Genomic DNA, 23,785 nt, shown 5'->3' with positions numbered 1-23,785 from the left:
ATCATTACATGTATAAAGGAAAGATGGCTATTGTCTAATGTCCCATATCATAAACATTACAATTGATTCAGAGCCATGGATCAAACAAGGATAGGGCAGTAACTGGTTATGATGATTCCAAAGAAACTATGTCAACATTAAGACATAACTGAAGACAACTGGAGAAAATTCAAATCATAATAACCAGATGGGGATTTGAACTCTGCTTCTCCCATGTATGAGTACTGCATCTTAACCACAATGCCACCTCAATTTGTGAGGCCTTTATATAAGTACTTAATTTTGTAATGTATACACTTACCTTAACATCAGGCCTTGAAGGATAATGAAAATAAACGTCTGTCAGCTGTATGTCTCCCACAACTTGATCTGGTCTTTTCCCTGACTCACTGAGACTGTCAATCAGAGGCTCTCTTTCAATTACTGAAAATACCGCAGCTGCAGAACCACATGCCACACCAAATGCTTCTAGATGAGGAAGTGCCATTCCCATATTGAATGCTCCACCAAGCATACCAAAAAGAACCTATATGAAAAGTTTAAACAGTAATTAATTGGACTGAGCGTTTTGCAAAATAGTTTGTTCCAACTATTCAACAGTTATAATTAGTAAACCAGTGAACTATCTCATAAAAATTTACAAGGAGTTTAAATTGATAAACATAGTGTTAAGTTAGACCTGAAAGATGAAGAAATAAGTAACAAATCAATATGGATGACTTTGCTTGGATCAAGTTCCTCCGTATCTGCAAAACTTCTTTTCTTTTTAATTTTACTATCCAAACCATTTTTCTCATAAATGAGTTTTTATTTGACATTGGTTATCACTGGATCAGTGGTATGTTTTTATGACCCATGTTACAAATGTTATACAAAGGGCAAGAGCATGAGTGTCTTTATTCATAAATAACAGTTATATTGTGTCTTTTATTTATAAAGATTGTGATTCAGTGTCCTAATTTACTAATTCTCCATGCTAACTTATGTAGTGACGTGTCTAAGAGACACTGTGATATGTCACATTTCTGCATTCCCTCTACACTGACAAATTTTTATGGCTTTTCTTCAGTCTAATCATGAACCTCATAACTTCGACAATACAGTGCTTATCTTCATTTCACAAATGTCAGCAGTTTGCTTCCAGATTTTGAAACGGCATACTTACTATTACAAGAACAGCTGGAGTGTACTCAAAGTCTCCCACAACTCTTGAATCTATTATGAGTACTACTCCGTACCAAAATGCAAGTGCATAGCTGCAGTATGTAATGAACCACATCATGGCTGTACCAATACCAGAGAATTTTCCCCTTTTGATTCCCATTGCCTCTGCCACAACTAATTTTTCTTTGTATCTGCAACAAAAATAATCCTTAAGGAAAACATAGTATCAGCAGCTATACAAGATTGTTTGCAAAATATATGTTCATTTACTTTCCCATGGCCACTTATCATGCAAGAGGATTATATCAATCTGTGTTTGATGTAGTAAATGTCAGATCACTTTAAATATAGGTCAGAAACTAAAATGAGTATAGGTTACAACTCACATGCATTTGATATGTGGCACACATGCATACGTGGCAATAAGAAGTAAGCAGGACTTCTAAGTTCTCAAGCAGCAGCTCTTTTTTTTACAGTTACTCACTTTTTACAGTTAAAAATGCACATTCCGGCGTAAGTACAGCACAGTACTGGCATAAAGTACAAAATAGTCTCATGTGTTCTTGTCATTTGTAGTGTTAGAAAAAATCACCAGAGTTGATGGTACAGTTCAAACAGCTTGCTATGATAACTTTGAGTGCTGTAGAATTGAATGACCTTATAATAGTGGATAAGTCCTACTCCAGATTACAATTTGTAGGACTGTGGGGAAGAATTACTCTACAGCAGAAGTAGCTCTCAAGACAATTAATCAAGATGACCTCTCAAGACAATTAATCAAGATGTGTGACTATATACATTATAGTATATCTCTCTAAGAACTGTATCATCCCAGAATGACTAAAAAAGTTGAACAAGTTCAAGAAATAGTTTACAAATTTCTATGTGAGCATTATATAGATGCTGAGTAAGCTACAAAATAAAGTTCCAAAAGGCATTATGTATTACACTAAAGGCTATGGTACTTTTAAAGGTCCAAAGACATATAAAAAGTCTTCCGTGTATATTGTGCAATAACTATAGTGTTAAACTTGGAAAAATAAAGACAAGCACAATATAGTATATAAACTTTTCTTTTTTTTCCCCATGTCCCAAAGCATCATCCATGACTGGAATGCAAACAGAGACAAGTAACAGTAGTATGAGGGTAATCCCAAAAGTAAGGTCTCCTATTTTTGATAAGTACATAGACCTGTTTATTTCTACAATGGCTTACATCAGTTTACAGCTTGAACATTTAGCTATTTTTTGACATAACCACCATTCCTGTTGATGCATTTTTGTAGACACTGTGGCAGTTTTTGTATGCCCATATCATACCACCTCGCCGCCATGCTGTTCAGAAAGTTATGAACCTATTCTTTCACCTCATCGTTGGAGCTGAATCACTTGGACCATAATTAACACTGACAGGTACTGTGAGACTCTGAAAAACCTCAAATGAGCAATTTAGAACCGGAGAAGAGGAATGTTGTGCAAGGGCATACACATTCTCCATGAGAACGCTCGCCCACACATCGCTCGGCACACCGTTGCTCTCCTGCAACAGTTTCAGTGGAACATAATCACCCATTCACTGACTTAGCGCCCAGTGACTATCACCTGTTCCCTAGGTTAAAAGAACATTTGGCCAGAAAGCGATTCAGCTCCGATGACGAGGTGAAAGAAGAGGTTCATAACTTTCTGAACAGCATGGCAGCGAGCTGGTATGACATGGGCATACAAAAACTGCCACAGCGTCTACAAAAATGCAGTGACAGAAATGATGATTATGTCGAAAAATAGCTACATTAAATATTCAAGCTGTAAACTGATGTAAACCATTGTAGAAATAAACAGGTCTATGTACTTATAAAAAAATAGGAGACCTTACTTTTGTGATTACCCTCGTACCAGGTAACCTGTATATATAAAAGAAAAAAAAAAAAAAATGCAGTGGCGTGCAGAGTATAAATGTAGCTGACAGCACAGGCATCAAAATTCTGTTGCTTGCTTTTCCATCTTTTTTGTTCTGATGTCACAAATAAATTAAAAATGCCACTTTTCACTACTCATTTCACAGAAATTTTTCTACAATCGGTAGAAATATGGTGCAAAGAATCTTTTATTTTATGATTTAATGCATAATCAAAAATGCGGCCTTCAGACACAGCATTGAAAAGATGTGAGGAAATGGCATGTGTTAGTCACCTCGAAGAAATCAATGGTAAATGGATATAATGTAACCATGAGTTTGTATGTACATGCATTTAGATGAGAACATAAACTGCCACATACTGATCTACTGTAAATTAGTATCTTAATAATGGAAGGTCCAGGATGGAAAAACAATACTTTTAGTAACTTAATATACTGCCTACTTGCTTTGTGGAATGTGGTACCCAACTGGTCAATCCAAAATGTGTGTGTGTTGATATTTAATGTTAATATTTGCTACTAACCTTTCCACTTCTTTCTGTTGTCCAGCAAAAGCAACAACTGTGCGAATGGCACTAAGAACCTCCTCAACAACAGCTCCAGCACTTCCATATGAATTCTGCTCCTGGGCTGTCAGGGAACTTTGTACCTGCATAAGAAGTTTTATGCTGAGCTTCACATCAAAAATAAAATCCAGAAAGCTAATCGTCCAACAACAGTATCAACTGTCAGCAATATGAAGACAGTAGGAAAAGTTTTCTGATTCTGATTACTGCATTATCTAAACACTGACTATAATTGACTGGCTGCACTGGTCAACTAAGGGCAGTACTGTGACAGAGCTATATTTCTTTTTCCAAAACTGGAATCAAATTACTTAATGCAGATTTGGCTGTCCTCTTGATGAGTATGTTTATGACACAACAAAAAAGATCATTATTGTCTAACACGTTTTGTAATAGTAAAGAAAAGCTATGTTTGTTACCATAAAAGTTTCACATATCTAACATTTTAAAATCTATATTTATTGCTTTCAAATGAACTTCCATTCAGTGGGTATAAGGCCAAATTTATTTCAAGATAAAAATTAGCTTGTTGGTATAAAATTTACTACTTAATTTATCTAAAAACAAAGATGATGTGACTTACCAAACAAAAGCGCTGGCAGGTTGATAGACACACAAACAAACACAAACATACACACAAAATTCAAGCTTTTCCAACAAACGGTTGCTTCATCAGGAAAGAGGGAAGGAGAGGGAAAGACGAAAGGATGTGGGTTTTAAGGGAGAGGGTAAGGAGTCATTCCAATCCCGGGAGCGGAAAGACTTACCTTAGGGGGAAAAAAGGACAGGTATACACTCGCACACACACCCATATCCAACCACACATACACAGACACAAGCAGACATTTGTAAAGGCAAAGAGATTCGGCAGAGATGTCAGTCGAGGCAGAAGTACAGAGGCAAAGATGTTGTTGAAAGACAGGTGAGGTATGAGCGGCGGTAACTTGAAATTAGCGGAGGTTGAGGCCTGGCGGATAACGAGAAGAGAGGATATACTGAAGGGCAAGTTCCCATCTCCGGAGTTCTGACAGGTTGGTGTTAGTGGGAAGTATCCAGATAACCCGGACGGTGTAACACTGTGCCAAGATGTGCTGGCCGTGCACCAAGGCATGTTTAGCCACAGGGTAATCCTCTTACCAACAAACACTGTCTGCCTGTGTCCATTCATGCGAATGGACAGTTTGTTGCTGGTCATTCCCACATAGAAAGCTTCACAGTGTAGGCAGGTCAGTTGGTAAATCACGTGGGTGCTTTCACACGTGGCTCTGCCTTTGATCGTGTACACCTTCCAGGTTACAGGACTGGAGTAGGTGGTGGTGGGAGGGTGCATGGGACAGGTTTTACATCGGGGGCGGTTACAAGAGTAGGAGTCAGAGGGTAGGGAAGGTGGTTTGGGGATTTCATAGGGATGAACTAAGAGGTTACGAGGGTTAGGTGGACGGCGGAAAGACACTCTTGGTGGAGTGGGGAGGATTTCATGAAGGATGGATCTCATTTCAGGGCAGGATTTGAGGAAGTCGTATCCCTGCTGGAGAGCCACATTCAGAGTCTGATCCAGTCCTGGAAAGTATCCTGTCACAAGTGGAGCACTTTTGGGGTTCTTCTGTGGGAGGTTCTGGGTTTGAAGGGATGAGGAAGTGGCTCTGGTTATTTGCTTCTGTACCAGGTCGGGAGGGTAGTTGCGGGATGCAAAAGCTGTTTTCAGGTTGTTGGTGTAATGGTTCAGGGATTCCGGACTGGAGCAGATTCGTTTGCCACGAAGACCTAGGCTGTAGGGAAGGGACCGTTTGATGTGGAATGGGTGGCAGCTGTCATAATGGAGGTACTGTTGCTTGTTGGTGGGTTTGATGTGGACGGACGTGTGAAGCTGCCCATTGGACAGATGGAGGTCAACGTCAAGGAAAGTGGCATGGGATTTAGAGTAGGACCAGGTGAATCTGATGGAACCAAAGGAGTTGAGGTTGGAGAGGAAATTCTGGAGTTCTTCTTCACTGTGAGTCCAGATCATAAAGATGTCATCAATAAATCTGTACCAAACTTTGGGTTTGCAGGCCTGGGTAACCAAGAAGGCGTCGTCTAAGCGACCCATGAATAGGTTGGCGTACGAGGGGGCCATCCTGGTACCCATGGCTGTTCCCTTTAATTGTTGGTATGTCTGGCCTTCAAAAGTGAAGAAGTTGTGGGTCAGGATGAAGCTGGCTAAGGTAATGAGGAAAGAGGTTTATGTAGGGTGGCAGGTGATCGGCGTGAAAGGAAGTGCTCCATCGCAGCGAGGCCCTGGACGTGTGGATTATTTGTGTATAAGGAAGTGGCATCAATGGTTACAAGGATGCTTTCCGGGGGTAACAGACTGGGTAAGGATTCCAGGCGTTCGAGAAAGTGGTTGGTGTCTTTGACTGCCTATGTAGATCAACACCTTCAACCCATTACAAACTTTCTTTTAATACACCAATCTGAAAGCTGTTCTGTATTCACTTTTTTTCCAGATGGCACTGCATGCTCAGGTAGCTGGCAATAAACATGATGTAAAGATGCTGCCTTACAGTTTATGTCATAAGAGAACAAAGGTCATTTTTAAATAACAAAATATGACAGTTTGATATAATGGAGCCAACAAATGCATAGAAGTCATCAGTGTAGTTGTACAGTCTTAGCACAATGAAATTATGTAAACAGATCCCATAATTAAAAAGATTTTTTATGGCCTTCGAGCTAGTTCATCCACAAATACCATTAAATCAGCAATCTTAAACACACACACAGTGCCAAACAGATGGGAAGAAAATGTTTTATAATTTACAAATAAACATATTACATATACCAAAATATTGCTAACAGTAAGGTCATTGGAGATGGAGCACTGGCGGTGTTGATTATTCCTGTAAGAGACAAGACTATGTGGGCATTGGTCATTACAGCCTCAAATGTTCCACTGATAATGACACAGAACAAGATAAGCAGTGGCCTTTCTCAGTATCAAAGATATGCCATGACAAATTAATGCCTCAAATTAAATCTGACTGGATTAATATACTCTAGTAAATTCAGTGCCAGTTCATCAAGGGGAAAAAGTGGGTAAAAGGTAAAAAGGGGGTAATTTTTGTGAGTGTGTGGAGAATGCAGCTCATTTGGAAGCACCTTCAGGCTGATGTTCCAGGGAGAGGTTTTCTGCCCATGGTCACCAAACTGGCATCATAGGGACATGTGTAATAAATGTTAGTGATGATGCATTTATTCATTCATTCGTTCATCATGCTCTATAATCTCATTAAGGAGAACAACCTTCAGAGATGTGGAAAGATTTTTAGTAGTGGAATGTTATATTAATAAATCTTTTGGTTCTCAAAGAAATTAAGTGCTAAAAAGTTTAAATGAGTGTGAGGGAAGAACTTGGCATGATGCCTTCTCCAGGCTGATACTGCAGGGAAAGGCTCTCTTCCTGTGTCCACCAAGACATTAACATAGATTAAAAGGAATTTCATCAGAAAATCCACTTCCCTGGTGAATCTCATGATACTGTAAGCAGTTATTTTAATTGAATATGAAGGCAAGGGAAAGGTACAATGTCAATGCTTTTCTCACACTGGTCAAGATGGTAAACTTTGTTAGTATACAGGTTACTACTATCAAAATTGGTAGCAGGTATTTGAAGATTCAAGCGAAGATTCAAGATTTGTGATTATGCTATAGTCCTTCCAAAGCGGTTTTTTTTTTTTTTTTTTTTTTTTTTAAAAAAAAGGATTATGTGGGGGTTATTGTGTCATCAGTATGAGGCTTGAGAGCCAGGTTGGAAACACCTTACTAAGTCACAGCACAATAAGAAATTATTGTTTCCTGAATTCGGATGTTTTACAAAGCCCAGGTGATGGTCATGAACTTGGGAATGCTGGAGTATTTGTTAAGGACAGAAGGAAACAGTTTCAGAAGATGGCAGAATTTGTATTCTTTGGTCAACTAAATAGATCAAGATAAATTACAGTTCTATGAGACACCTGAGGATGGGATGTGTGTATGCAAACTGGTAGAGGAAGCTGGAAATCATTTCTAAAAAATTACATTCACCACTCAGCTTGCTTGCTAGCTCTGGGGTGTTTTGTAGATACCCTATGCTGCCGGTTATTGAAAAGAACTAAGTGATGTAAAGAATCAGGCATCTAACAAATCATTACTGTATACTTCATTAATCATTTTGACAAATGGGTTCAAACAGTTCTAAAACTGATAGAACTGCAGAGAATTTACTTTTGCTGTACAGTTTGTTTAACAGCAGTCATATGCATGATAGATGCCTTCTTGATCTTGCAGTCAGTGATAAAGTTCTCTAGGATAACCTAATGACTCAGTACCCATGTAAGTGTAATAGTACATTACTACATACTATTAAATAATATTTTATCATGCATTATTCCTTGTCCAGTTCAGGTATCATAAGGAAAATCTTAGTGAAAAATACACAATGCATTTTTAGACACCACACACAATTTTTGGCTAATTGAGCTAATCTATTACCTTTGAAACAAGAGCTGTTGAAATAATGATTATTGGTGCACAAGTGAAAACCACCAAAGTCAGTTTCCAACCATGAAGGAATGATATTACCACAGCAGCAGTGAAGCTCACCATCTGGTAAATAAAAATTCCGAGTTTCTCACCAATTCCATCTTGGAGTTTGTCCAAATCCCTGTAATAATAAATTATTTTGATTACATAACTTAAAATATTTCTGTGCGGATATTAAAAACTTCAAGAACTTAAATTAACACATCCCAATACTCACCCAGTAATACGGCTAGCAAAATTAGCTGAGTTTGTTGTGTCAAACCATGCCATGTCTTGCCGCATAATTGACCTCAGGAAGAGGCACCTCACTCTTGTGATCTGAGAATAGTGAAATTATTTAGTTTTTTGTGTCATACATTTCTATATTCACAAATAAATGAGACTGACTCCTCTGAAGTTTACAAATAAATTACAAGAATATAGCAGTTTTCTGAAGGTATTGAATGACTTCTGGAAAGCAAAATATTTCCTTTAATGTTTAAACATGAAACACCAAACAGAATGTTCAAACACTGTACAATAAACTTAATGAAACAGAAATAATATTTAATGATGTGAATGATATTTCTGCCCAACACTTTACTGAACATTGACTTAAATAGGATATGTTAGAGATAACATACCTCACTCAGTTCAAATTTGCAAGCGTGTTTTGTAGAAAAATATCAAGTAATGGGGGCTGCTGTACATATGTTAACAAAAATACTGAATTCAAAAGTGTAACTAAATCCTGACACCATAATCTATACAATGAAAAATATACAGAACTCTCTTTAGTTGAATTACCAAAGCAAAATACAATTATTATTTGTGTGCACAGGTCACCAGGTGGAGGCAAAAATATGTTTTGTAGATGTATGGAGGACCTTTAGGAAGAAATTTTTTCTCCCAAGGAAAATGTAATTGTATGTGGTGACTTCAATATTGATTTCTCAAAATCCAATAAATTGAAAGATGATATAAATTTACTGCAGTCATTAAACAGAAGCTCAACTGTAACTGGACCAATTCAAAAAACAGCAACCACTGCATCTGTCAGTGAGCAGATTTTGATAAATACATGCAAATCTGCCTATAGCATACAAGTGGTAAACATGGGTTTTGGTGCCCACTATGCTCAAATTCTTACAATGAGTGCTGCAGGAAACTCGACTCTCCATGGAATAAGACACACTATAAAGAATTGCAATACAAAAAAGTGTGGAATATTTTTGTTTTCTTCTGGAGGGTGAAAATTGGAGTGATGTATACAACTGTAATGATACAAATGAAAAATATAAGTTTATGGCATCATTTAAGCATTTTTTGAAATAGCTTTTCTGAAGAAAACAACAACATTTAATTCTGTTCAGAAAACAAACAAGTGATTCACAAAAGGGATAAGGATAACATGTCAAAATAAGAGGACATTTTATGAATATTCCATGCAAAGTACTGTCCTGATTTTACTACCTATTTCAAAAGATGCAACACAAGTTATTTCAAAAGCAAAAATTAGAAAATTGATGAAATAATGCGTAATTCCAAGGATAAAACTAAAGAAACCCAGCAAATTATAAGATGTAAAATGGGTGCCAGATCAGTTAATCACAGTAATATACAGCTGATTATGAATAACAATAAACTAAATGACCTCAGACAAATGGTTAGTGGATTCAACTATTATTCCTCAAACAGTAGTACAGCATTTGATAAATACAGAGCATGGCACACAGCCAGACAGTAAGAGAGTATAGTCAGATCAAAAAATTCATGCAAATATACCATTTATGTATCCATTGACACCTGAGGTATTGTAAAATCAGTAAAGGATTGACTAATAAATATTCTGTGGCTGTTGATGAGATTCCAGATGCTATCATCAAAGCTAGTGGAACATTCATTGTGGAACTATTAGACATAGTAAATTCATAATCTGAGAGTGGTGTGTTTCCAAATAGTCTTAAAGCTTCAAAGTAACATCTCTGCAAATGAAGGGTGCAAAATGCAAAATTTCTAATTATAGGCTAGTTTCAGTTTTGTCAGGCTTCATCAAATTTATGGAAAAAATGTTCTTTGAAAGATCAACAGGATTCTTAAACAAATAAAGGCTGATAAATGACTCACAACATGGGTTCAGAGTGAGGAAGTCAACCCAGCCAGCAATTTTGCCTTTGTAAATGAAATATTGAAATCAGTGGATGATACACAGCATGTATCTGGAATATTTCTTGATTTTGGTAAAGCCTTTAATGTCACTGATCATCATATTTTCTTGCATAAGTCAAGTAATTATGGAATTAGAGGCCAGTCTGCAAGGTGGATCTAATCATACTTCAATAACCATCAACAAATTACAGAAATAAAATACAAAGACAACAAAACACAAAAAATTTCTAGTTTTTGCAGTAATGGACAGAAAACAAGTATGTAGTCCTGCAAGGATTAGTTCTGGAAGCTGCCCACATTTCTGATGTATGTAAATGACTTGACTACTAAAATGCATGATGAACCACAGTATTCTTCACAGGTGACACTAATATTCTAATTAAATCACATAGTGAGGAAAACCTGCAGGAAACTACATCAGTTTATGCATAGCTTAGCACAGTGGTTTAGGGCCAGTCGGCCTATCACATATTCTAAAAAAATTGTAACAGTTAACTTTCACACCACACAAAACTGCCATCCTGCAAACCATGCTTTCACCACTGAAGAAGAAAATGTCTCAAATATCAATTATACAGAATTTTTAGGCAAATGTATTCAAGAGGATTTGAAATGAGAGATGCACCTTATTAATCTAAATAAAAAACTAAATACACTGACATACGCTGTTGCAATTCTGACTCAAAATAGAAGCTACTCATCAGTGGTGACTATGTATCATGCTACTAAACAGTCACTATTGAGTATGGTAATTTTTTGAAGGGAATTCCACATTTTTTTAAAATGTTTAAAATACATAAAAAGATTATCAGGGTGATAATGAATGCTAAATGCTGGTATTCCTGTAGACACCTTTTTAAAAGTCTGAAAATACTGCCTCTGCCTCATTTGTATATACATGAAATAATAAAAAAAGAAAAACCACTATCTTAAAAAAAGAAAACCTATCAAAACATAACTATGAAAAACAAGCATATGAATTTCTGGAACATCATAATAAGTAAACCTCATTTACCAAATAATGTTAATTATGTATTATGTCACTTCAGACTATAATTTACATTGGGTTTATCATGTAGTCTCACTTAATAACCACTGTTATCAAATGCAGAAGCAGTGTAGTATGTCACTTTATATTGTTATGCAGTTCAACTGTGTTGACCATGTAGCCACAATGACTGCTGCAGTCCTAAATTAATTACGTTTATTCTTATCCTATATCATGTGTGTAAACAGCGTAGTAGAAGGTCAATGTAGTCAAAGGTCACTGCCACACACTATCCAAGTGCAAATTTGGCCCTGTTGTTGCAGAAAATTGCTCAGCACAACATAACAAATATCAGTAGTGGCCCCACCCCTCCTCACTGCCAGTTGCAGCTCTGAATTACAAACATAAGAAGTGTTCCACAAACATAAGTCAGTGATTCAGACTATCCAATCTCACTATTCACTAGTCACTATTCTCACTTCCATCTGCCTCTTTTCAATCCCTGCACCTGTTATAACAACGTGAGAAATCACAATATGGCAAGAATCTGACAATTAACTCAATGTCTACCATTTTCCAGAAAAAATGTGTGATGTTACTTTTAAAGTATTCACAGAAATCAAAATTTTGACTTATAACCCGTAGGATATTATGATGTTTTATCCTGAGTTATTAATTTTAAGTATAGGTTATGTCACTAATAAACATGTTTATCTATCATCCAATTAACACAGGGTGGAAATATTATTCATTGGAGTATCATTAGCATTTTTGTTGGCCTGGTGTGTAATTTTGTTGATTGTCAGAGATCATTGCACAGATATAATTAATGTTATAGCATAGAGATGTTCGGAAGGTTGCCAAGGTAGCATTTAAATGCAAAAGAAACTGGTCACAACTGACAAAGTGAATTTGTCACACAGCAGTTTCCTCTGAAAAGTACTGGAAGATGATAATTGACTTTGGTTTCTACCTTACATTTTTAACTAAAAGTAAGTTTTGTAACTTATTGTTTAATTAATGAACACATTACAATGCACACATCATTTACAATGAATGTTACAAATACCTATTTAGATGGGGACCTCATATATAGCACCTATGACAGATAATAATGCAAGCAGCCTAGGATATTACCAAGTGAGTGATGGAAACCCGAAGCACCTTTGTATGAGGTGTACGTGAATGAGTGAAGACTAGTAAGTCATTGCAGCATTCAGTGTGACAACAGCTGCAAATTACTGTCATGTGTGACAATTCTAGCCATTGGGTAACATTCACCCTGGTGCATTTGTGGAACAATTTTGCAGTGCCTTCCCAAACTGATTGAAAAAAATTAAGGACTGTGAGAGAAAGCAAATACATGGAGTATCAGAGGTGCAGGAGATTGTAATAACTCTCAAGAATTTGAAGAAGTTATATTGCAGCACTACTGGTCAAAAACCAGATGATAGACAGTTAACTCAATGTTATTAAACACATGTAAAAGTGGCATGCAATAGCACTCACAAAATACAAGAAAATATGTGGTAAGAAGAAGAGACAATAACTTAGGGGTATTCCATTTCATTGCGAATTTTCAACACTATGAGAAATAGCAATATTGCCAGACATCCCCATGTCTGGTGTAACAATTTTAGATGCTACTGCTGGCAAGTAATATAGTATAAAAACCAATAAAGGCTAGTCAAAGGTGGTAATGGACAAATCACCACATATAAAATGACAATATTGTTACAGATCATCTTCCTGAGATAAGCACTGGAAGCTACAAGACTATATGCAGAAGTAAATATAAACAATCTGGGCAGTAAATTGGCAGTTCAGCATTGTTCTGCTCTGCCCTATGTGTGTTATTTCAATGCAAAAATCTGTATTTGTTGACCAAGACTGACATTGCATATTTTATAAATAAATAAGAGTTTTAGAGCTGACAGTTTAATTAATGGAATATCATAATTTTCACCTCATTACCAGCTCTAATCACAGCTGGAAACACCTTTTACAACAGAGATCTCATAGTTGCATCACATGATTGAAACTGATTTCAGAATGACATAACACAGAATCCCACAAGAATTTATTCTGATCTGTTCTTAACCTATGTGAATGATGATCTAACTATTTTAAAGGATGCTTTGAAAACTGTATCCTTACCACAGTTCAGATGACAACTAAACAGACCTTCAACTGGTTAACAGGAAACAGTTTAACTCTTGAAACTTCCTGGTATATTAAAACTGTGTGCCAGACCGAGACAGGAGATGTACTGGCGGAAGTAAAGCTGTGAGAATGGGCATGAATCGTACTTGGGTAGCTCAGTTGCTAGAGCACTTGCCCACAAAAGGCAATGGTCCCGGGTTTGAGTCTCGGTCTGACACACAGTTTTAATCTGCCAGGAAGTTTCATATCAGCACACACTTCACTGCAGAGTGAAAATTTCATTGTGGAGCTTAACTCTGAACCACAAAAGACTCATACTAAATGAAAGACCTCCTAGCACTGGAAGCAGATATTAAAGTCACACACCAAATGAGAAATTGTATGTAAAATTCCTTGTGGTCCAATTGGACAACAATTTAGCAGAAGCAGACTGAAAGAATATTGTGTAAAGCAGTCAGTTATGTATCTTGCACAGGCATTGTTAGGGATCCCAGAATTCTTATACTCCTGCCCTGTACATTAACTCCTTAATGGCATTTACTGCTGTTATAAATTTCAGTTTCAACTGATTTGTTATCAGCAAAGTCATAACACAAGACAAAAAAGTTCATGTAAACTTTGTATACATCACTAGAGTCCAGAGTGGTGTTACCTACCTACTCTGGTGCAAAGGTAATCAACAAACTCCCATCTAATAGAGTAGCAAACCAACCCCCAACAGCTCAAAATAATATTTTAAAAAATTTCATTAGCCATTCCTTGTGCAAATTATTTGATTATTTAGTTTCAATAATTGAGAATTATTATTATATACATAACAAGCATTAGTCTTCATTGTCAGCTGTCAAGCACATTCTGCACGGCCTGATTTTGCTATTTATTTGATACAGTATGACAATGTCTCATGTCAGCTATTTTCATTATTGATAAATGTGGGCAGCTACTGAGTGATTAATATCATTAACCATTGTTTCTGGAAGAGTATTGAAGGATCAGTAATACAATGCCTGCAGTGGATAACAGTAACTTACAAAGTCTTGGTAAGCCAATCAGAGTAATAACTGGACCATGAGACAAAAAATAATGAGTAAAATTGCACAGACAACAACATTCACATAATCATCATGAAAAAAGGAAGGGTACAACATCCATTAAAATTGTTTAACAACATCTTGTCACAGTATAAAACACATTCTGTTGTAATGTTCCATACAATAATTTTTACACCAATCATTCCAGTGTGGAATCATGAATGAAACACTACTTCAGTTTTATGCAGTATTGCAACACGTACCAGTAGTCTATTTCATTAATATGATCACATTTTAAAAGTGCCTCACCTGTTTCTGTGCTGCACTGTTGAGACAAGTAACACACAGCACATCTAAAATGAACTGAATTGCAGATATGGATGTTAATCCAACTCCAAAAGCACCAGAATCTTGAAGTAATGCATTATCTACCTCTTCCTTTGTTCCATTAATGCTGAAACATTAATCAGTGAGTAATGTTTTTGCTAAATATGTAAGATCCAAAATACTGAATTTGTATACATATAATTTTAAATGATTATTTATTATATTGGCCTATTTTAAAGGAAATTCTTTTGTTTGTAAAATTTTCTAGTCTTCCTGTTCTCATTTTTAAACTGTCATATATCTGTGAATTACACAGGGACTCATTCCATGAGCAAATAGCTTTGGGTTTCATGGAAGTTTATCAGTTAAAGTGAAATTATCACATTTCTACTCCTTAATAATGATAGTCGGCATAATTGTCATTGTTTTTAAAGTATTTGAGTTATAAGTTCAAACAGAGGAAAATACTAAGTTCTAAAAACTCACATTGTTTCACCGCCACCAAACCAGTTCAGCAAAGATGTACGTGTTATTGTTGAATTTGACATTGACCATTCAACAAGGACAGCTGTGAATTCTCCATAAAGTACAATGAAACCAGGCATACATACACCTGAGAGGACTCCAAACATCACACCAAGGAATATCAGGAACTTTTCAAAGCATGTTGAGTACCTAAACTGCAAAAATTTAGAAAAGTATATATTCAACTATTGTAATTTGTGCGAAAAAAATATGATTAATAATTATAACTACAATAATGGGATGAAAAATTGTTATGTCTATTTATATGACATTTATAACATATTACTATGCTACATTTTATGTCGACAATATCATGTCTAAAGATGTTTACTTCAAAACCATGCCCACAATGAGCACATTTGATTAACAACATAATTTCAAAAACTGTAATCTCTGTATTTTCTTGTTTCTTTGTGTTTTCTCACACTTTCATTCCATGTACATATATTGACACAAACCGCAAAGATGTACTTTGTTCCTTAGCATAAAGGAAAATCTTGCATGGAGCTACAAACTCTAAAAGTCAATGTCTCACATGCTAACATCAACAGTTACAAGTTACATATCAGAAAATTTATTTCATTTCTTACACACAATACACTGAATTCGTATTGCAATCAAAATGTGCATCAGCATTAATGATATCACCTCAAGGCACTAAATCAATAATCATTATACTATCTGTACCTGACAAAGTTCATTATATAATTTTTTTCAGTTAATTCACTTGTCCTTAATTAATATTGTTTAGTTAGTAAACAAATGTGATGTTGCTGTAACTTCAGACATACGCAATATCAAAGTTTCACCAGCAATAAAACATATGCACCTCTCCCACTTGCAAGGACACAGAAATCATAAAACCTAACAAGTAAGTCCTCCATAAGCTCAATGAAAAATACATTATGCATCACCCCAAATGGTGTCTAACTGCTCTATCGACTCAAAGATGTTCTAGTTTCTGTATGGAGGAAAATTGCAACAGTGAAATTATTTGTTTTAATAGTCACCATATGCAAATAAAATTGTATATTTTCAGCCATTACATCATTCCAGTGTTCCCTTGATGAAGCAGAAGAACTGTGGCGATAAAATGGACTGAGGTTAAAGCTCACAAATGAGCAGCTATTAAATACTGCCATAGTATGTAACTATTGTTGTACCTGTAGTTTCTCCCTCAGCAAGAAAAAGAGGGATGGATTGTGAAAGATTTGAAAGGAGGAATAGGTCACAAAGATGCCAGGTTGAGACAGATCCATCTGTTAGAGGATGAGAGGATACCTCCATAAATTCACTTTTCTTTGTCTCTTCTCATCCTCACAACAGGTGGATCCCACTCAACCCGGATTCTGAGTGTCCTGCCCTTCCTTTCTAACATCCTCCTGAGAAACTAACAGTTCTGAAAGCTAAGATAATTTTCTTTTTTCTTTTATATGTGCTTATAGGTAGTTCTTAGAATTCCATGTTCTTAAGGTAAACTATACCAGTGTCCCTGTAATTTTGTAAACTACTGTTAAGCTCCATTCATTATTTTATATACTATTGTTACACTCCATCCTGGATTCCCCACTGTTTGATTCTATAAACTATTTATGACTAATGAAACTATATTAACGTAGTAAACATAATAGATATTTCCTGACTTTGCAAAAAGCAGTTGTTTTGTCAGTTACATCAAATAACAATTCCTTATTTCCTGTTGATAGCTTAATATCTATATGATAGGATGGCTATAGGCATCTGCAAAAGAGGGCACTTGCCTCCCCCCCCCCCCCTCTCCCATGCCATTTGGAATTTAAAGTACTGAGATTTGATTTATTATATAATTTCCTTTTGTGTCAGCTTAAAAATTTAGTTCTTTTGGCTTGACACATCTGAAACTGACTAACTCATTTAGAATGACTGTTACTTATTTTGCACAAGAACAGAATAGAATGTCATTATTTGTCATTCTCATTAGCCAACTCTTGTTGAAAGAGGAAGCATCAAATTTGCAATTAAAATTTTTAGCAGTCGGTGCAACTTCTCTTTAAAATTCAGATGAGTTTATAGAGTAAATATACACATTTAATGGGTACAATAATAAGTCTTACAAACACGAAAGTATTTCTACATCATGTACACTGATAAATTTGCTAAAATTATTCTGTTTCATACACACTTTTGTCAAGTGACAACACATGTACAAATTCTTTTCAAATTTCTTAAAATATTTTCATACGCAGTGGCACACTGTGTATGATTTTGTGCCAATATATTTAATGCTGTTTATGCAAAGACATCAGACTTGATGTCTTTGTTATTTTTATTTCTAAAATGGCACTCACAGACAGTGCCTCTGTGTGGTAAGTTCTGTGCCTGCTTTTATAATGAAGGAAAGCAGGCGTTAGTGTACAGTAAAAGTATCATTAATAGAATCATTTCTTTGAAAAATAGCAGACAAGATCCCATAATGCATGAATACATGTTGTTGTCCTGAGTGTTTTCTTTTGTCCTAAGAACAACACCTGTGCAACAGACCAGTCCCCCCATATGATAACTCCATACACCAAATTTGGATGGATGAATACATAGGAATAGGAAATCAGCTGATGTTCATTACCTGTGTCTTTTAAATTATGCGACAGGAATGAGACTCTGGAGGGTTTGGTACACACGGCTTCATGTGTGTACTCCAAGTCAGTTTTGAGTTCAAGTGAATTTGAAACCCTTTGAAAAAGTCATACTCACTAACTTTTTCGGTCAGTGAACAATTGTTCTCTGATCCTTGAATCTAGATTATCAGGTAATTTGTAGAAGGAGTGGTTAATAAAGTGTGATGTTTATTTTCTTTTGAACTTAACAAGAGATTTTCTTGTCTCATGTAAGGTGAAGTTTGCTGAAGATCTTTACCCCAGAATACAGAGCCATACTCTTAACCTTATGGAAATTATATTTCTGTCTTGAACTGCAGATGTTGCAAATCAGAATTCAATTGAGACAGATTCCGTTTTATTAACACAAAAACATTATTTTTAGTGTAAGTATAATAGGAATTCAGAATAAGAATGCCATGATCTTTTAAGCAGCATCTTTTTTAGTTTGTCTATGGGTTTATAGCATTTTATCTTCTTAGCCAGTTGCACCCAATGGAATTTTTAAAATACTGTTTCCTTCAATGTCTACATATGGTACCCCCCCCCCCCCCTGCAAACTGTTGTATGGGTGCCCTTGCTGCCCAGTGAGGTGTACCATTCCCTCCATAACATTTTCGCAAACAGAATTATACAGAGTACTCAATTAAAAATGAAAAACCCTATTTTCAGTAACTCCTTTGAGAGCTCAATGTTTTTCTAGTGCATAATTCTTCATGGAAGTCAGGTATTTATTCTTTAAGTCTTAACAACTGACGGGATAGTGACTCCTGAGAAGTAACATGTATCACTGGCAGAAATGTGCTGGACTCAGTTGTTAAAACTGTCCACATTGGTCAACCAAATTGAAGTTTTTGTGATTCATGATAACATAGAGCAATATGTGGCAGAAATACCAATGTAAGAAACTGGATAGCTTACTCTTTAAGACATTTTAATATCAATTGTATTCAGTGAAATCTCATCCATGTACCATATTCCCCTACATTTTGCAAGGTAAGATAGGCCATAAGTGAGACTTCAACCCAATTAGATGGGGACTTACAGAAAAGTTTACATTGCAAATACATTTTTATTAATTAGGACAATATTTGATACTGATGTCAGTAGCAACTCATTTCCACACATCTGGAATTATCTCGCAAACAGTTTGTTTGCGGACCCATGTTTACTGCAGTCACCTGTGTCCTAAGGATACCTCCGGCACCCCAAGTCACCACCTGTGTGTGTCACTTGGGCCTTAAGTCAGCTCTGGAAAGTCTGTCTGTCTGTCTGTCTGTCTGTCTGTCTCTCTCTCTCTCTCTCTCTCTCTCTCTCCATCCATCAATCTCTTTCCGTTTCTCTCTCTGATCTACTTTTAACTTTAAACCTTCTTTGTCTCCTGTTTCTATCGCTTGTCTTACACCAGGAGTAGAACACAAAAATCTTAAAACAGATACAACTTACCAGCTGGTAATATTTTAGTGGTGTATACGTCTCCTGCTTTTCTTTAGGTGGGGTGAAGCTTCTGAAAAAACAAATAAGTTCGTTAATGATACTGTCAATCTCAATAGCTTCTATTAAACAATTTACTTAGGTCCTGAAAGATTGTAATGAGCATTTTTCACTAAATTCTGGAGTTTAAATGGTCATAGCACATGTAAACAAAGATAAAGTACTGTCATCCTTTACTGATATTTCTGTAACATTTTTAGTAAGCCAACTGATGGCCTAACTTTACATTTTGATGATAGATCTCAACCTAAAAAGAATAGGAAATACATATCCTAGGGCAGCCCAGTTAAAAAATAATGGGTTCTGCTAGTGACTGACAACTGTGACCACGATTTTTATGTTAGTTTTCTGTCCTGACAGACAGGCAAAGCTATTAACTTTACCCATCACAACATCATCATGTTACTCAGAGTATACTATCTCAGAGGATTAGACCCAGATAACAGAGTCTTCTTCATTTTCTTGTGCCCTTGTCCCACAATTGTGCATGGTCAATATGGTGATTAATGGATTTGGACTGTCAATTTAAGAGGTGACTGGATGCTGTTCCTGTCTCCACCCCATTGCCCTTCCCCTCCCACCTCCGAGATGAATTGTTTGTACCCCAACTACTGCTTGTGTGTAGTGTCATTCGTGGGAAACTGTGGGAAAGTTTTCTAAATGTTTGCGAGTCATAAAACTGAGGTAGGACTTGCATACCATTCCGATATTCGCTTAACCGGGTGTGCGAAAACGCATTAAAAAAAATCCAGGGCGGCCAGCATACCAAGCCTCATCGTTAATCTGCCAGGCAGTTTTGATGTGGGGCCAGCATCTCTCCAGCTCAGAAGTGGCGCATTAACATGCATGGCTATCTGGGCTGTGTGATAGACACGGACAACAGAATTCTGACACCAAACTTTCAAACAATATGACTGTTGCAATAAAATGAAATGGTAAACAGGAATTTTTGTGCCTGCAGTGCTTTGAATTGGTATGAGGGAGGTATTAACTTTAAACATATGGTATTACAGAAACAGAAAGATTGTGTATAGGCTGAGACAAGCTACACAGGACACCCAACTATAATATGAATGCAAAAACCTTTCTGCCTGATCTTATTTCTGACAAACTATATACTGGCACTGATGTCACTCCATATAAATTACTGTTCAAGAATGAAGCAAACTCAAGAAATCAGAGCACATTTCTTATATGTAAGAAATGTGTGGTGTCAGAAACACTATAAAAAGATAAAAAGAAAATGCTTAGTGACAAAATATTCAGCATATAAAAGTTTGTAAAACATGCAGTTTGAAAAATGAAGAAGCAAGTTTAAGATGCACACAAAATATGAAATAGTATCACTCTCTATGAGTTGGTTCAGGAGCTCTACTGGCAATCAATTCTATTCCTGAAACAGAGAAAGCCGTTCCTACTGTTGTAACAGAGCTGTGAGGAAGTCTGGAAGAGTCATTGGTGACAATTGAAGGGGTGCAGTTCATCCCTCAAATGACCCATGCATACTCTCTATTATTCACAAACAGGCACATCAATGGCTACTGCACACAAAACATTCATCCAGCAGAGTGGCTCAACATTTACAAGTATCGTGATGTGTGAAGAGGAAGTCTCGATGAACTGCACACCTGGAAGGTCACATGTGGATGCAAAACTCGTCTCTACAGTTTTCCTCTAGGCAATAGTAGTTTTCCTCCTGTCACTGATGACAACTAAGAAATGAAGTGCTATACACTCATCCAACATAATATCTCCTCATTGCCACAGAAGTGATTTACTTGCATATCCTCTTGTGCTTGATGCATTTGAGAAATGAGAAATATTCTGCAAACTGAAGCAGGACTAGTCTGGGACTATCACATTCCTCTAGTTATTCATGGTCCCATCTGGAGTCTGCTGCATCCACAATGAAACTCTGAACTGTCATGAACAGAAGACGCTACCAAAAATCTGGCCTAGAGCAATTGTTCTCAGACCTTAACATAAAGTTTGTCAGGAAACTTTGAGCTCTGAAAACAACATTGCTTCACTGTAGCCTACGAACAGTCTGAAGCAACAGCAGCATGGCCACTAGCAGGCTGAAGAGAGTCTGAAGGCAAAGTCCAAAAACTGCAATGGTTTGTCATAAATAGAGCCATCTGACAGTCCATAAAGAATGTATTCAAACTAAAGTGAGGTGATCTGTAATTCTTTATGGAATGGCTACATGAAGAGTCATAGTCCAAGTGATAAGCCATGTGTGGCAAGATTGTGTATGTTGAGTACAGTGGGCATTGGGGCCATATATCTTGTCATCTTCATATACATGTAAGGCCTCCCTCCTACCTCTCCCTGAAAAATGTCCAGTTGTTCATCATGGAAGCATGCAACAGTGTTCATTTATTGTCATCTGGTAGCATCAGCACATGTGACATGTCATGTCAACACAGAATGTGCCTGTGTCTGTACAAACTAATGTAAATGAGTTACTCGCTATGTGTCAAGAGTCCTCTATGTGGCAGAAAAGTGGGAACCTGGTGGTAATTGTTGTGATGCCTCTGAAGTCTATCTGAACCCAGGTGCCCACATGACTGATACTGATGAAGGATGTGAGGTCTGTGAGCTGCAGTGCAAGCAGTGGAATGCTGGAGTTGTACCTCCTGAACAAGATGGTGCCAGTAGTGCTAGTGGCAGCATGAAAAAACAGTTCACTGTATTGGTCCTGGATACCACCATCCCTAGCATTCACAGCTTAAATGAGGTCACTGTTCATGGCCTCTAACATGCAGGGCATTTATCCTCGCACCTGTAAGATGGTTTGTCCCTGTTTGGGCACATACTCAGAAAACATGGATATCCTTCAGACATTCGTGCAAGACATGCACATGGAAGAGACAGCAGCACTTGCCATGTAGCAACTTCACTGATCTTTCTCAATAAACCAGTGTGATCGCAACCTGCAACTATATTTTTAAATATTTTCATTGAGCACACTACTTCACATTTCTCTGACAGTGGAATGATTAAATATCTCTAGGCATGAGTAAACACCTCCAGTGGGAGCTATTTTTGTTTCACAGTATTTGAATATATTTCATGTGAACTGTGGGTTGCAGTCAGAGATGATCATTTGAGCAGGCCTTCTAGGGCTAAAAATGTATGGAAATAGGAAAGCAAGTAAACTCTCCAAAACAATATTGATTTGAAAAATTGATCCACAAAATTTAATGTTTTCCTGTGGTTGTAGGGAAGATGGCTGCAGTGAAAGAAGTGTGTGGTGCTGAATGGCTTTCTGTATGCTATGAGCTGAAGCATACTAATTTTTCATTGTTTAATGTTAGACCTGACCACAATGGAAGATTTGTACCAGAAGTGTGAATTGTTGAAAAAAATACAACAAAGATGGTTCTTTTGTTAGGTGAAACAAGAACATTATCTATGGTTATGATATCTTATACAAGTCATGGCAAGATATCAATGAAGAGTTAAAAAAATCATCTTCAATTAATAGATTTGCCAAAATTTAAATAAATTATTGTAAAAAAATCGTGGGACTAATGAAATGCAAGCAATGTTAGAACACAGTTATCATGTCAAATTACCTGTTTCTTTGTTTCACTTTCACACAAATGATTCATACTGAGCATTTACATAAAATAAGGGAAAGGCAAACACTCACCAATAGCAGACTGGTGCGTGGAACACAGAAAATGTTACAGAAAACAGTAGGTACACACTAGCTTATGAGCTAGCTATTGTTCCAATAAAAGTACACACCAACACCAAAACATTTTAACTCCTGCAGCCATGGCAAGACTGGTTACTGACTATCAATTATTGTAAGCAGTTGTCTGAGAGCTGACAGATATAGGAATGGAACAGGGAAGGATGCACAAGAGAAGGAAGGGTTAGTGGTATGGAGCAGGACATGTCTTTGAGCAGATGACTCAGTAGCTACACAATGTGATAAAAGGATGTCAGAGGTTAGAACACATAAGAGAAAGGGGGGAGGGGAAGGAGAGGAAGATGAAGAAGAGGGAGACCAGGGAGAGGAGTGAGAAACAGAAAGGAGTGGTAAAAGGGGGAGAAATGGAAAGAGAGAGGAGTAGAGAAAGGGGAGGGAAAGAGAGAGTGGTGAGAGAAAGGGGGAGAGAGGGAATGGGGGGGGAAGAGTAGTGGGAGAAGACAGTATATACTTTGGAGGGGAAGGAGTGGTGTGGACAGAATATGGATGGGAAAAGGTAAATAGAGGCAGTGGGAAACATGTTAGTGGGGGTATTTTTTGGCACA

At 36.8% G+C, this 23,785-nt stretch overlaps 2 protein-coding genes across 2 annotated transcripts in view; one reads left to right on the top strand and one right to left on the bottom strand.

The window, feature by feature from the left end:
- LOC126198636 (uncharacterized) overlaps positions 1–4,035 on the top strand; it is a 51,447-nt gene extending 47,412 nt beyond the window's left edge. The window contains exon 3 of the transcript XR_007540091.1: positions 3,631–4,035. The gene's annotated coding sequence lies outside the window, so the exon portion shown is untranslated. The remainder of the gene's footprint in view (positions 1–3,630) is intronic.
- LOC126198635 (multidrug resistance protein homolog 49-like) overlaps positions 1–23,785 on the bottom strand; it is a 134,005-nt gene that overhangs the window by 45,835 nt on the left and 64,385 nt on the right. The window contains exons 3-10 of the mRNA XM_049935096.1: positions 19,469–19,529; positions 15,351–15,544; positions 14,847–14,991; positions 8,425–8,525; positions 8,157–8,328; positions 3,606–3,730; positions 1,166–1,355; positions 302–526 (exon numbers count right to left, since the gene is read on the bottom strand). Coding sequence (XP_049791053.1) covers positions 302–526; positions 1,166–1,355; positions 3,606–3,730; positions 8,157–8,328; positions 8,425–8,525; positions 14,847–14,991; positions 15,351–15,544; positions 19,469–19,529 — 1,213 coding nt within the window. The remainder of the gene's footprint in view (positions 1–301; positions 527–1,165; positions 1,356–3,605; positions 3,731–8,156; positions 8,329–8,424; positions 8,526–14,846; positions 14,992–15,350; positions 15,545–19,468; positions 19,530–23,785) is intronic.

The sequence above is a fragment of the Schistocerca nitens genome, chromosome 8 (genome assembly GCF_023898315.1).
Source record: "Schistocerca nitens isolate TAMUIC-IGC-003100 chromosome 8, iqSchNite1.1, whole genome shotgun sequence".
NCBI lineage: Eukaryota > Metazoa > Arthropoda > Insecta > Orthoptera > Acrididae > Schistocerca > Schistocerca nitens.
Note: the sequence above shows the minus strand (reverse complement) of the source record. Positions and strands in the feature narration are given on the sequence as shown.